The sequence below is a fragment of the Poecilia mexicana genome, unplaced genomic scaffold (assembly GCF_051168715.1).
Source record: "Poecilia mexicana isolate PSO_F unplaced genomic scaffold, ASM5116871v1 scaffold_2, whole genome shotgun sequence".
In the NCBI taxonomy this organism is placed as follows: domain Eukaryota; kingdom Metazoa; phylum Chordata; class Actinopteri; order Cyprinodontiformes; family Poeciliidae; genus Poecilia; species Poecilia mexicana.
The window spans coordinates 21,532,835-21,548,143 of NW_028263371.1; the positions used below are offsets into that span (position 1 = coordinate 21,532,835).

Genomic DNA, 15,309 nt, shown 5'->3' on the forward strand with positions numbered 1-15,309 from the left:
CCCGTAATCTATTCTTGATCTAATTAGAGACACATATATATTTTTAAGGGAATCAAAACTTGCACCCCATGTCAATCCTGCTAAACACCTCATAATGTTTAAAACCTTTTTACTTTTCTCCATAATATGTTCTATGTGATTTCCCCAAGTTAGTTTATCAAAAACTACTCCCAAAAACCGAAACCAGTCAACTTTTTCTAACTCTTTCCCATATAAATACAACTTTTTATCAACCCCTATTTTTTATTTGTGAAGATCATTACTTTTGTCTTTTCAATTGAAAATTTAAAGCCCACTTTACTCCCCACTTTACCCCTTTATCTATACCTTCCTGTAGTTTAACTTTTCCATAACCTTTTCCATAACGCCCCATCATCAGCAAAAAGTGACTTAAAAAGTGACTTACCAAAACTTTTACATAATTTCGAAACATGATCTCCTACTTTAACTTGAATATTTCTATCCCGTAAAAAATACCTATCTGATGTTACTATGATCTTTCCCAGGTTTCTTGAATGGGATAACAATAGCTTCCTCCCCTCCTTCCAAATCTTATTGAATAAAATTAATAATTTATTTAAAACTTCCTCACTTACATGTCTTAACATAATATAACACACCTCATCTTTACCTGGAGCACTATTCCTAGTTCTATCCAAAGCTCTTTTCAGCTCTCCAGTAGAGAAAGGATAATTCATCAGATCATTATTATTCTCCTTTCTTCTTAAGATTCCATCATTTTCCTTTCTAGTTCTCTCCCTTCCCTCTATTTCATTATCTGATAAATTTTCCCCACTATGAATCCCCACATAAGTGCTTACTAACATATCAGCATTTTCCCTGTCAGTTAAAGCTACTATATCATTTTTATTTAGTATAGGATAACTCCATTCCCTTCTAGCTCCTCCCATTTTTTGATCATCCCCCAAACATCCCCTAGTTTTGTACTACTGCCAATTGTGTCACAGAAACCTCTCCAGTATTCTCTTTTTGTGCTCCTTATTGTTCTCCTGACTTTTGCTTGTGACTTTTTATATTCAATTAAATGTTGAAAATGATGAGACCTTTTAACCAATTTAAATGCTTTATTTCTTTCTCTAACTGCTTTCCTACACTCTTCATTCCACCATTGAACCAACTTTCTCCTATTTTTCCCTGATGTTTTTGGAATAGCCTCCTCTGCAGCAGCTAAAATACCCTGACTAATCACTCGGTTCATACTTTCAATACTCTGATCATTTTGAACATTTAAAATTTCCATATCACATAAGTTATAAAATTCCTCCCAATTTGCTTTCTCAAATATCCACTTTCCTCCTATCATTTCAGTGCTATGCACCTGGCCCACCCTTATTTTGTTGATTATAATGTAGTGATCACTACAAAATGACTTGTTTTTAACTTGCCAATCACATAGTGGAGCTAAACAGCTAGAAACAAATGTCAAATCTAGTACAGATTCCTTACCTGAATTTATATCAATTCTTGTCTTCTTACCATTATTCAAGCAAACCAAATTATTACTATCTAGAAATTCATCTAAAATGTTCCCATTATAATCCACTTTTCCACTACCCCATAATGAATGATGTGCATTAAAATCTCCACACCAAATAACATTTCCTTTCATATCTATCTCGTCACGTTTACTTAACTCAAGCTTTTTACAAGGATTGTAAAAATTAAGAACCAACAGTACCTTCTCTTCCACCCATATTTCAGTGGCAACATACTCCAAATCTCCTTTCCTTCCAATAATTTTATACGGAATACCTTCCTTAATCAGAGAAAGACACCCTCCCCCATTTCCTTCTTGTCTATCATAGCTAAGTGCAATATATCCATTTACTTTGAAATCCAAAAAATGCCTCAGCCAAGTTTCCTGCTATTATATCAGGTTTTTCTTTTAATTCATAAATAAACTGTTTAAAATCTTGCCCATTCCATTGTAAGACTAAAATGATCCTTCTTGACTTGTTGGACTACACATTTCTCCCCTTATGTCCTCCACCGAATATTCTTTAAGTCTAAACTATGGCACGCTGCCTTCACTATAATCTGAACCCTTTCCGGTTTTGATTTCACATCCGATGTTGCATTTATAACTCCTACAATAAAAGTTACCATTTTCTTTTTTTCCTCTTCAATTTTCTTTTCAAACATTTCCACAATTCTTGAGATTACTTGCTTTTCTCCTGTTAGAGATTTTCCATTTTGTTTCTCTTTTTCAACCACTTTACACGCTTCTGCATATGTCACTTTCTGTGTAACTTTTGTTTTCTGTATCATTGATTGTCGTTTCATTACTTCGCAACCCCAAAAAGCGACACTATGCTCTCCTCCACAACTACAACACTTTGGTTTAACTCCAACTCCACATTTTCCATATTCATGGTCTCCAGAACAACGGGCACATCTCCTTTTTCCTTTACACATTTTTGCAACATGGCCAAATTCCTGACAGTTAAAACATCTCACTGGTTTGGGCACATCTTCCCTGACACTAAATCTTATCAAACCAAAGAAAACCTCCCTTGGCATTTCCTTTGTTTCAAATTCAAACAACACAGTTTCTGTTTCACTCTTCTCTGTACCCCTTGTCATTCTTCGTGCTCCTTTTACTTCCTTGTTTCTTTCTTTCAGATTCTCAACTAAGTCCTTCATGTTAACACTGTTGTTGCGCAACACCTCCCCCCCTTCTCTCTCTCTACTTCCCCTTCTGAGAGGAGGGAGATGCTGCTCTCCAGCTCTCCGTCTAACGGGTCCGAGAAGCCTCTAACTCCGGCGTATTACTACAGATGAGAATATAGAGGACATTCTGTTTAAGCTGGGTGCGAGAAAGACTAGCCTGGTTTCTGACGACCTCCATCCAGATGTCCCTCCTTTTTCACCCTGTGAATTAGCCAGATTGAGCAGCCTGCAATCAGCTAGCTTCACAGAGCACACCTGTTAACGGTCGCTCTTTCTCTATATTACAACTTGCACTTGTTACTGAACCAGGTTGGTTTTAGTGACTCGGGCGAGTCCCAAGGGTGTTGTTTTGTTTTAGCTAAAAGCAACCTATAAAACATTTTCCACTTTCTCCTCCCAGAATCAAACTTCATAGCTATTATACAACCATCAAAGAACTTTAAGGCGACTCATTAACTGAATGTCCACAACATCTTTTAGATTTTTTAATGCTAATTATTTTATTAGTAAGGCAATTTTGCAAGGGTCAGTACAGCTTAAATCAGTCCCAGAAATAATCAAATAAATAAAATCAATAATCTAGCCTATCTTTCCCTAATGCTGACACTGTGAACTAAAAAAGGGAAACTTTGAGAGAGACGGACTGAGTTTGGCATCTTGAACCCCAGAACTGGCCTGATGATGAAGAAGGTGTTGCAGCAGCAGGAGGCTCCCAGTACAGGAAGAGTACAGAGTCAGAGCTGCTGGTCTCGGGCCTCAGGGTGACTTCCTCATGTGTGTAGCGGTCCTCTCCTTCTTGTCTTGCAGCTCTGTAGCTCCTTTCTCTTCGTCTCATGATCTTTCTGGTCTAAGGAGATGTAGATGAGCTGGTCTCATGGAAGGAACACACCAGTTTATCCTCTTTGCCTTTGTTCTTTGGGGTCTGAACCCAGCTGGTGAGAAAAGTGCAATTTGAAGCCACATGTTGCAGGGCTGACGCTCTCCTATCAGTTCCTCTTTCCCCCTGACCTTTCACCTACCATCTACCTCCAACACATAATCAGTGACCTTTAGTTACAGTTACACACTTTTACCATTTCAAGTTCAATGTTAAAATCACATTTACAACCTTTTAGTTTCTCTGATTTAGCATTCATTCATAATTTTATAACCATTACTTATTAGTTACTCTTATTATAATCATGAAGTGTTATTACAGACATTTCTGAAAAGAAACCAAGAATAATCCATTATTCCAATTATTTGACACCATAGTTACAGTCACTTCTTTCACCTTTAAGTACTTCCATAAGTTTAAGACTAAGTGTAAATATTCCTATAATCAAACCAACATCAACCACTGGTTAAACCAATATTAATTATTGGCTTAATCATAAGTTATCATTATTAATTTAAGTATTTTACTCTGGGTTTTATCCAATTACTCAAAATGTTTAGATTTTATTCTTTAAACCTTTAATGCCCAAAATGAGCAATCTGAACTATTTTTATTCACTGCAGGCTGGAAACTTCCTCTTTCTTCAGGAAACCTGCTCTTCCTGTTCCATGACTCTCTTTCTGTCAGACTATGATTTTTTATGATTAAATAGAAAAAAGTATAATTAAAGCAAAGTTTGCAAGACACAATAACAACACACACAACCAGATTAATTTTATTACCGTCTGACTCTACTGTTGGGTCTTGATGTCACCTGTGTAATCAGTTTTAAAGATAACTTTATTCATTGTTATTACTAAACTAAAATCTCCAGCATGGGGAAGTGGGCTGAGCTCGACTTTTCTCGACAACACTCAATGGCACTCCTGTTATGATTCCTTTGCTTTCATTGTTTCTTTTTTCACCCACTTTAACAACTGCTCTGACTTTGACTTTACACACCCATCCAATCTTTTTTGCCTTTTCAACCTGACTTTCAGAATTACATCCAATCAAAAGATTTCCGTCTCTCAGTATCTTAGCATGTTTAATTTCCCCAACGTGTGTTTTAAGTGCTTTTGTTAGCTTAAGTGGATCAATCTTCTTGACTCCTTCTCCTTCATCAAATCTTATAATATTCAGGTTTTGTCTTTTTGGTGCTTCTGTTCCTTTCTCAATTCCTTCATTATCGGATTCTTCAGTGCTTTTCTCATTTTCTTTTTTCCTCTTTCTTTCAACAGCTCGCTGCTTCTTTCCACCCTTTCTCACCAATTCCCACTCTTTATCTTCATTCCGACCACTCCTTCCTTCCTCATCACGACAATCCATAGTATTACAGTCACTTCTTTCTAAATCCAACGTCATCATGTTCCGATTTAAGTCACATTTATCACCAAAGTTCAGTTCCACAACTTTCTGTCTTCGTCAAATGCCTCTTCCTCCTTTCAGCGGTCCACTCACCACACTCGACCCACGGCTCGCACCACCACTTTGCTCACTTTTTCCTACTGGCTTTCCCAAGAAGGCGGTGCAACAGACAGAAAAATAAAAGTCCAAACTACCTGCGCCGGCACCTCGGACCAAAGCAAGTCAATAAAGTTCCAGCCCATACATGCGGAAACCCAAAGAACCGACAGAGCCCCCAAATTGTTAAATTAGAGGAATAAAATGTTAAACCTCTTGCTTGTTATTTTCCTCTAGTGTCCCAAATTCAGGGTTCTGCATGTATAAAATGGAAACCACTCAGAGAACAACCAGTCGCCATTCAACTTCAGACATATCTCGGGTTTTATTCAGACAATTAAATGCATAGAAAAACAGATCAGCATCACACCCAAACCATCAAGAAGTCCAAACCATAAAACAGACATTAATTACCTGAGAAAAGTAGAAAAATGAACAAAATACAAAAATAAGAGACAAAGCAAAGGTGCCTTTGGGAACTGCTCGTGCGGCTGCAGACAAAGCAATTCGATTTGCTTCTGTGAAGTGGAGACTTTTATTAAGAGGTGTATTCCTAATTTTAATATATGCATTGAAGGTGTGTCCTCTTTCTAAACCTCTAAGCAGTTTCAAATTACCTATGTGGCGACACTCGATGGAAATTTAGATTTTGTGGAAGTTTAGTTTTAGTAAATTGCTCAACAACGCCACCCTGGGAATTTCACCCAGAGAATATTACCTCTTGTTTAAGGCACACAGGTTCTGTTATGCATAGATTAAAACATCTGAAACCATTTCAAAATTATAAAAAAACGTTTATTACATTCTTTTAAAACCAGTTTCTTTAAAAATTAAACTAAAGAAATCAAAAGAAAATCAAGGAAAATAAAACTGCAGCAGTTGAGGTTACCGGCCGGAGGGGGCGCTATGGGGACGACATCCACCAAACACAGCAAATCAAAAAAAAACCCTTTAACACCAGACGCAGTGAGACAAGCCAAACTCCAAAATCACAGCACACAGACGAGGAAGACACCATCACCACACCAACACCGCCACCGGACCTCAGCAACTGCAAACAAAAAAAAACAAACAATTAACCAATATAACAATATCAGCCCGACTAAATAAACAAAAGGGCTGTGAACAAAAGTAAAAAAAAGTAAAAGTCAGACAATACAGGTTAAAACATTAAGACCAGGCGTGGCCCTGCCACAGCGGGAGATGAAACGGGCGCGCCGATGCCACACCCCAAACACGCTCCAATTAGGGCGGATAACGCCGCCACAGTCCAACTTGAGAACAATTGTGCAGAAATCCGGAAGATTTACGTAGCCGGTGCAGAACAAAGCCGAACAAATCCGGGAAACGAACGTAGACAGAGCAGCAATGGTTCAACTGTGGGGAACCTGCTGATCCACAAAACATGCACACACACTCGCAGACCGAGGAAGAGAAGGAACGCAGCGCAGTGGCGTTTTACCACCAGAACATCAGCGCAACATGCACCAGCCAGCGATTTGTTGCTTTCTGCTGCCAGAGTCCACCTGACGCGAACCACACAGTGGGAGAACAAAGACGACACATGCCTGAATGAACGCCGCAGCTTCCTTATATACACCACGCCCACTTCAAGAACCGGAACTTCTCACCTGAAAACTATTTGTGTGAAATTATGTATATTTCTATACCACTACATTCTACCCCCCCTTCTTGCATCGTCGACCCGACGATGGCCAATTCAAAACCCAAAACTATCAGTCCCAGGGTCTAAACAAAGCCGATACAATTGACATAGATGCAGAAGAGCCTCCAGGAAGAGCGTCTCCTGCTGGTCGTGGGAGATGGTACACATTAGAATGTTGTCCAGCAGTTTGTCGTTTGGAACGACGCAAGGTCACTGGGTCAGGACAGCTGACAGGTGGGACAGTCACAGATGTAGAGGGTTCAGCAGATACAACTGGTTCACATGGTGACCCTGGTTCCCAGGATGCAGCCTGAGGCTGTGAGCTACTGGAAGGTAAGTCAGAAGCAACCACCATGGGTTGCTGTTCACAAACAAACAAATCATAATCAAATGGGCCATTATCCTCAGACAGTCCCTCTTCTACAGGAGGCATGGTGTGAGGAGGAATGTGATCAGGAGGAACACCACCAACCACAGGCTTTAGCATGGTACGATGTACCTGTCTTACTTTAGTCTGGTCATTCATAGGTGCAATGGTGTAAACAGAGCCATCCTCCTTTGGTACCCTCAACACTTTATACTTGACAGAGCTCCATCGGTCCCTGGTCTTATGAGGCCCCCTAGCAGTAAAGTCACGCAAAAACACAAATTGACCTTCCTTTAATGGCAGATGTTTCACCCGAGTGTCATGGGCCTGCCTTCGGCGATCCGCAGCATGTTTCAGGTGCTCTCTAGCCCCATCAAAGGCTACCTGCAAACAAGCTTGATGCTCTTGAACCCACTCATGGACAGAACCACCAACTGGACTCTCAACTCTACCCAACAGGAAATCTAGGGGCAGTCTAGGTTCCTGACCAAACATTAAAAGGAAAGGCGACTCTCCAGTAGATTGGTGAGGAGTTGTATTATAACAATAAAGAACCTGGGGCAAACAGGCATGCCAATCCCTTTTCCGAGACACAGGCAGCGTCCTTAACAGATTGTGCAGCGTCCGATTAAAACGCTCACATTGGCCATTTCCTTCTGGGTGGTATGGAGTGGTGCGTGATTTTACAATACCATACAAGCTACACAGCTGCTGGATAAGTGAGCTCTCAAAGTTACGACCCTGGTCGGAGTGCAACCGAGCTGGAACACCAAACTTATAAAACCATTCGGACACCAAAACCTTAGCCACAGTAGCTGCTCGCTGATCCCGTGTGGGGACAGCAACAGTATATTTACTGAAAACATCTGTCAAGACCAAAACATTTTCTAAGCCATTCTGAGTGGGCTCTAAGGTGGTATAATCAATAGCCAAAATTTCATTAGGACGTGATGCTAGCAAATGTCCCATGTAGCCGTAAGCTTTAGGGTGGACATCCTTTGCCACCTGGCACCTCTCACAAGCCTGGCACCATTGGGCCACATCAGAGGCCATATGAGGCCAGTAACACCGGGACCGTAAGAGCGCCAAAGTTCGCTCCACTCCCTGGTGACCATGTTCTTCATGAACTTGGGTCAGAACATCCTTAATTAGCACACTTGGTAACACCAACTGAAACACAACATCACCACCGTCGGACCTAAATACCTTTCGATAGAGAACGCCATCTCTCTCGACAAACCGGTCCCACTGTCGCAGCAGAACCAACGTGGATGAAGACAGCTGGGCTCGCTCCTCTCGACTAGGATGCTGTCCTTTCTTCCAAAACACCAACACGTCCTGTAAAACAGGATCCGCCTGCTGCAAAGCACAAAGTTCAGCTGTAGTATGCTGTGGCAAAACTGCAACGGCTGCTTGGGTTGCCTCAACTGTTTCAAACCCCAAAGCTTCCTGCAATGCTCTAGGCATAGCTGTACCCGGAAGCATGACTTTCACGTCTGGTAAATCAGGTGGATGCTGGCGAGAAAGCGCATCAGCATTGGTGTTACTCCGACCTGACCGATACTTGATCTCAAAATCAAAAGATGCTAGCTGAGCAGCCCACCTCTGTTCAGTGGCAGCCAATTTAGCAGTGGACAGATGGCTGAGAGGGTTGTTATCAGTGTAGACAATACATTTGTTCCCCAACAGATACTCTCTAAACTTGTCAGTCATGGCCCACTTAAGGGCCAGAAACTCAAGCTTCATGGAGCTGTAATTTGCCATGTTTCGCTCTGTGGGTCTCAAGCCTCGGCTGGCATAAGCAATCGGCCTCACCTTGCCTCCCTGCATCTGGGAGAGAACTGCTCCCAGGCCACCATGGCTAGCATCCACCTCCAAGATAAATGGCTGAGTGAAATCTGCATAGGCCAACACTGGTGTTGTTGTTAGCTTAGCCTTCAGGATTTCAAAGCTCTTTTGACACTCATCAGTCCAACATGCAGCAAGTCCACAATCTGATTTCTTACCAGCTTTGGCACCAGCACACTGAGCCACAGCTCTATGCAAAGGAGCTGCCAGTTTCGCAAAACCTTCCACAAAACGACGGTAATAACTGGCAAAGCCAAGGAATGACCGAAGTTCTGAAGCTTTAGTGGGAGTTGGCCAGTTGGCTACAACTTCAACTTTACTAGGATCTGTGGCAACCCCTTCACCAGAGATCACATGTCCTAAATAACGTACCTCTTTTTGAAAAAAGGAACATTTACTGAGCTTTGCCTTAAGCCCCTGTTGTAGAAGTCGATCCAGCACCACCTTCAAGCGCTCCAGATGTTGATCCACACTTGAAGAGAAAACAACAATGTCATCAAGATATAACAGAACAGACTGGCACTGTTGATCCCCAAAAATCCGCTGCATTAACCGTTGGAATGTGCTAGGCGCATTGCAGAGCCCAAAAGGCATCCGGTTCCATTCAAACAGCCCAAAGGGAGTACAAAAGGCAGTTTTTGGACGATCTGCCTCCACAACTGGAACCTGATTATAGCCGCTAGCCAAATCAAGGGTGGAAAACCAACATGCACCAGACAAGGCATCCAATGACTCTTCTATTCGTGGAAGAGGAAAAGAATCTTTTCGGGTCTTGCCATTTAACTGCCTATAGTCAACACACATCCGAATACTTCCATCTTTCTTTCTCACTAAGACTATAGGAGAAGCATACGGGCTGCTACTCTCTCTAATGATCTGCGAAGCCAGTAATTGGTTGATATGGTCCTTCACCACCTCATAATCAGAAGGGGGAATACGCCTATAGCGTTGTTTAACTGGTACATCGTCAACCAAGGGAATGTCATGAGCTATCAGACTAGTACAGCTCAGGTCACCATCATGAGATGAGAAAACTGTCATGTACTGATGGAGCAATGATTTCACCTGACCTTGTTCTTCCACAGACAAAGACAACAAATCCAAGTCCTTCACCTGCTGTGGCACACTAGCTGAAGCCGTCTGGCACCCCATCCTGGCTACTTTTGCTGGGACTTCAGTAATTCCTGCCGGGAGACTCACCACATTAACAACATTCAGTGTGCCAACAACAGTGCGGGGGTATAACACCACTTCAGTCAAACCAACATTAATAATGGGCACATAAGCTGTACCCCTAATTACCAGAACCAAGACAGGGGAAGCAAGCAAACCAGAAGGCAATCCGGACTCTAAAGGTTCAAACAGAGCGGTAGAGCCCGAGTACCCATCAGAACATGTGGCAGCCACAATTTTCATGACTCCACCAGGAATCCGACAGCCCGTTTTACCCCTGACCTTTACCCTTCCAGGACTATGAGGCTCCTGTAAGTAGGCAGACTGACACTGCTGCAGTGCCCGCATGACCGACTGAGGGGCCTCAGAAACACCAGACACAGAAGACCAAGCAACACCATGCAGCCCAAACAGTTCCTGATAACACCTCCTGATCACATTCATCCCCAAAACACCTGGGACTTTAGCTGGGAGTTCACCACAAGGGTCCTGAACAACCAAAACACCACAGTTGGGAATCAATTTGCCACAGAGTTGTACATCAAGTTCTAAATAGCCAATATAAGGAATCTTAAGCCCATTGGCAGCTCTAAGCTCCAACCAATGACACGAATGGAGACGCTCCAAACCCCAAGACTCCATATGCTGACGAAAAAAGCTTTCAGAGACCGTGGACACCATTGAACCAGTATCCACTGAACATGCGACTGTTACACCACCCATGATTACATCTGCATGATGACAAGCTGAGATCAATTTAGAAGCACCCAAACTCCCAATAACGGCTTGTGAGCCAGTAGCACCCCCACCTAAACTGTGGCTCTGCAGTTCGGTGGGAACTAGTTTTCCGCCGCTGAAGCAGAATGGGGCCGAGTAGCTGAATCTGACTGAACTTGGGTTCGACGAGGGGCACGCACCCCATCACACTCTCGTGCAAAATGACCAGGCTGATTACACCGCCTACAGATAACTGGACCAGCAAAGGGTGGACGGTTAGTACGACGGAAATTCTGCAACTGAGAAATGCTCTCACTAAGCTGTTGGAGCTGCTCTTGCTGACGCTTTAGCATTTCCCTCATCTGACTCATTTCTGTTGCTGATGTCAAAGAAGCTACCTGAGGACCACCATGAACCCCATACTGGACACCATAAACTGAAGGAACCGACTGACTACAGCTTCTCACAGGATGAGGTACCCCTTCGCGCTCCCACTGTATTGCTGCAGTCCTAACATCAAGCAAAGTGCTGTCCGGCCTCGCGCGCACCAGCTGCTTCAGCTCACGACGCAGGGAACCATCCAACACCTGCTCAACAAACTGATCTCTTAGCAGCGTCTCAGAATTCAACATACCAGCAGGTGCGCGTTGCTTTACCTTCTCCATAAGACCCATTAATGCGAGGGAGAACTCCTGAAGACTCTCCCCCTCTTGTCCTCTGGAAAAGAAGGCCTCTTGGAGAGCAACATATGACTCTGAACAGCCATACAATTCTTGTAAGATTTCAAATACTTTAGAAGGGTCCTCTCTCTCTGCACTAGAGCGATACTTTATTTCATTCCTAGCCTCGCCATCCAAGTGATCGAACAGGAAAAACGCTTGATCAGCCACAGATAGATGTCGCGCTCTCATACACACCTTTGCTTCTTCCATCCACTCACTCAATCCTATGCCTGTCCTTCCTCTAAAGATGGGACATTTCCTATCCCTAGGCACAAAAATCAGTCTCTCTGCTACAGGGAGACTAGGCGTAGGAGGGGCATTAGGCAATGCTGAAGAAGTGGACGGCTGAGCACTTAAGCTAGCCTGCCCTTGTCGCAACTGCTCATTATCAGCTCTTAAGCTTGCTACCAGCTTTTTAAGTTCCTGAATTTCTTCTTCCATTATCACAAGCTTATGCTGCTTCTTATGATTACTGCAGTGCGGGGAGAAAAAAACAAACTCTAAGGTTAAACTCAGGGTTAAATTCAGGGTTCTGCATGTATAAAATGGAAACCACTCAGAGAACAACCAGTCGCCATTCAACTTCAGACATATCTTGGGTTTTATTCAGACAATTAAATGCATAGAAAAACAGATCAGCATCACACCCAAACCATCAAGAAGTCCAAACCATAAAACAGACATTAATTACCTGAGAAAAGTAGAAAAATGAACAAAATACAAAAATAAGAGACAAAGCAAAGGTGCCTTTGGGAACTGCTCGTGCGGCTGCAGACAAAGCAATTCGATTTGCTTCTGTGAAGTGGAGACTTTTATTAAGAGGTGTATTCCTAATTTTAATATATGCATTGAAGGTGTGTCCTCTTTCTAAACCTCTAAGCAGTTTCAAATTACCTATGTGGCGACACTCGATGGAAATTTAGATTTTGTGGAAGTTTAGTTTTAGTAAATTGCTCAACAACGCCACCCTGGGAATTTCACCCAGAGAATATTACCTCTTGTTTAAGGCACACAGGTTCTGTTATGCATAGATTAAAACATCTGAAACCATTTCAAAATTATAAAAAAACGTTTATTACATTCTTTTAAAACCAGTTTCTTTAAAAATTAAACTAAAGAAATCAAAAGAAAATCAAGGAAAATAAAACTGCAGCAGTTGAGGTTACCGGCCGGAGGGGGCGCTATGGGGACGACATCCACCAAACACAGCAAATCAAAAAAAAACCCTTTAACACCAGACGCAGTGAGACAAGCCAAACTCCAAAATCACAGCACACAGACGAGGAAGACACCATCACCACACCAACACCGCCACCGGACCTCAGCAACTGCAAACAAAAAAAAACAAACAATTAACCAATATAACAATATCAGCCCGACTAAATAAACAAAAGGGCTGTGAACAAAAGTAAAAAAAAGTAAAAGTCAGACAATACAGGTTAAAACATTAAGACCAGGCGTGGCCCTGCCACAGCGGGAGATGAAACGGGCGCGCCGATGCCACACCCCAAACACGCTCCAATTAGGGCGGATAACGCCGCCACAGTCCAACTTGAGAACAATTGTGCAGAAATCCGGAAGATTTACGTAGCCGGTGCAGAACAAAGCCGAACAAATCCGGGAAACGAACGTAGACAGAGCAGCAATGGTTCAACTGTGGGGAACCTGCTGATCCACAAAACATGCACACACACTCGCAGACCGAGGAAGAGAAGGAACGCAGCGCAGTGGCGTTTTACCACCAGAACATCAGCGCAACATGCACCAGCCAGCGATTTGTTGCTTTCTGCTGCCAGAGTCCACCTGACGCGAACCACACAGTGGGAGAACAAAGACGACACATGCCTGAATGAACGCCGCAGCTTCCTTATATACACCACGCCCACTTCAAGAACCGGAACTTCTCACCTGAAAACTATTTGTGTGAAATTATGTATATTTCTATACCACTACACCTAGATAGGATGGTGTAAATGATTTTGTCACCTTCTTTGAGACCTATTCAAGAAACAAAGATGAAGAGAGAGAAAGAGCAACGAACTGAATTTATTTCTTCTCTCATCACAGACTTGGTGCCTGTAAGCTCCTAAAGGATGAATGTGAAGTTTTGGCCTCAGCTCTGAAGTCCAACCCAGATCTGAATGAACTGGAAATCAGTGAGATCAACATAGATGGAGGTGGAGACTCTGATATGAAGAACCTGTCTGAGATCCTGGAGACTTCAGTCAGTAAAGTGAAGAAACTGAGGTTTGTTTTCTCTATTTATACAATAAAATCATTTATTGATACTTTAATCCTTAGATTAATTAATGTTAATATTTTTCTTTTAAAACAACCTGTCTAAATGTCAGAATAAAATCTCAAACCTTTTACTTTACAAATTAATTATATTCTTATTTATAGCTTTGAGATTATTGAACTTTTAATTTTTAAAATGTTTTTACTGATGAACAAAATTAGTAAAATAATTCAAATGAAGTTAATTAATGATGGAGATGTTTCAGTTTGGTTGGTAAAGATTCAGATTGTTTTATTTCTGATTCTCATCTTTACATCCAGAATGAAATGTTTTCCTCCAGTCGAGCCACAAACACTGACCAGTTCAAATCATCATTAATGAAACATCTAAGAAGTGACTGATTGTAGAAAAGCAAATCTAGATGAACTGAATGACAGTGAGGTTTGCAGCAGCAGCAGGTTCCTCACTTTGTCCTGAAGCTGTGGTTCTGTTGGGCCGGGTCAGAGAGGAACCGTCCTCTTCAGTCTGACAGCTGTCAGTCGGTTGGAGCCTCGTCTCTGTGATGAAGCTTCATCAGGTCACGTCTCCTTAGGAAATAATGGCCTCCATTGGCTTTCAGCAGCTTTAAGAAGAACCCAAGGCCATTCATGAATAAACTGAGTGGTTCTGATCCGGTTACCAAGTCGGGTCTCCAGCTGATGATCAGAACCAGCAGCCAAACCCTTCAGTCTATGTAGGTTATTGTTCTATGAGCAGCAGCCTGATGAGCTGAGCTGTTATAGAGCAACGAATGACGGAGAGAATCTGAGCGTTTCAACCAGCAAACACTGAACACATGAAGAAGAAACACACAGCTTCTCTTTAATCACAATTTATTAACACAACAGCCCAACTTTACAGTTAAATTACTGGATCAATAAAGTCTGATGGTCACTAAACTGAGAACTTTAAAACCACAAACAATCAGCAAAAACAGAATAAATTTCAATCAGGATGCTGTGTGTGAGAGGCTATGCTAGCTAAAGCTATGTCATCTAGGGCTTTGCTACCTAGAACTGCCATCAAATGCTATGCTAGCTAATGTTATGCCATAGAAAGCTATGCTAGCTAGTGTTGGGTCTGAGTGTAGTGGATCCAGATGTTCTGACCCCAGCCTCAGTCCACTTCTGGTGAATCCTGTCAAGGCTGCAGTTATTTCTGGTGCTGGTTCTCATTTTCACCACCACTGTTCTTCCTTCCACTTAACTTTCCCTCAATATTCTTGGATGCAGCTCTCTGAACAACAGCTTCTTGACCTTTTTAGGCCTCCATCCTTGTTGTCCAAGAATATCTTTTGGACATCTGTCCAGCCAGCAGTCGCCCCCATGATCGGAGATTTCCAGAGGAAATCTGAGTTTGTTCTGACAGTCAGACTCTGTCAGGATGACCACAGTCTTCTGGCTGAGTTCCTGACATGAAGGAGACAGAAATAATATAAAGATCATTAATTAACAGTCCTGCAGTAAA

At 42.3% G+C, this 15,309-nt stretch overlaps 1 protein-coding gene across 1 annotated transcript in view; it reads left to right on the forward strand.

The window, feature by feature from the left end:
* LOC106912474 (ribonuclease inhibitor-like) overlaps positions 1–15,309 on the forward strand; it is a 90,259-nt gene that overhangs the window by 55,007 nt on the left and 19,943 nt on the right. Inside the window, exon 3 of the mRNA XM_088003987.1 lies at positions 13,632–13,811. Coding sequence (XP_087860113.1) covers positions 13,632–13,811 — 180 coding nt within the window. The remainder of the gene's footprint in view (positions 1–13,631; positions 13,812–15,309) is intronic.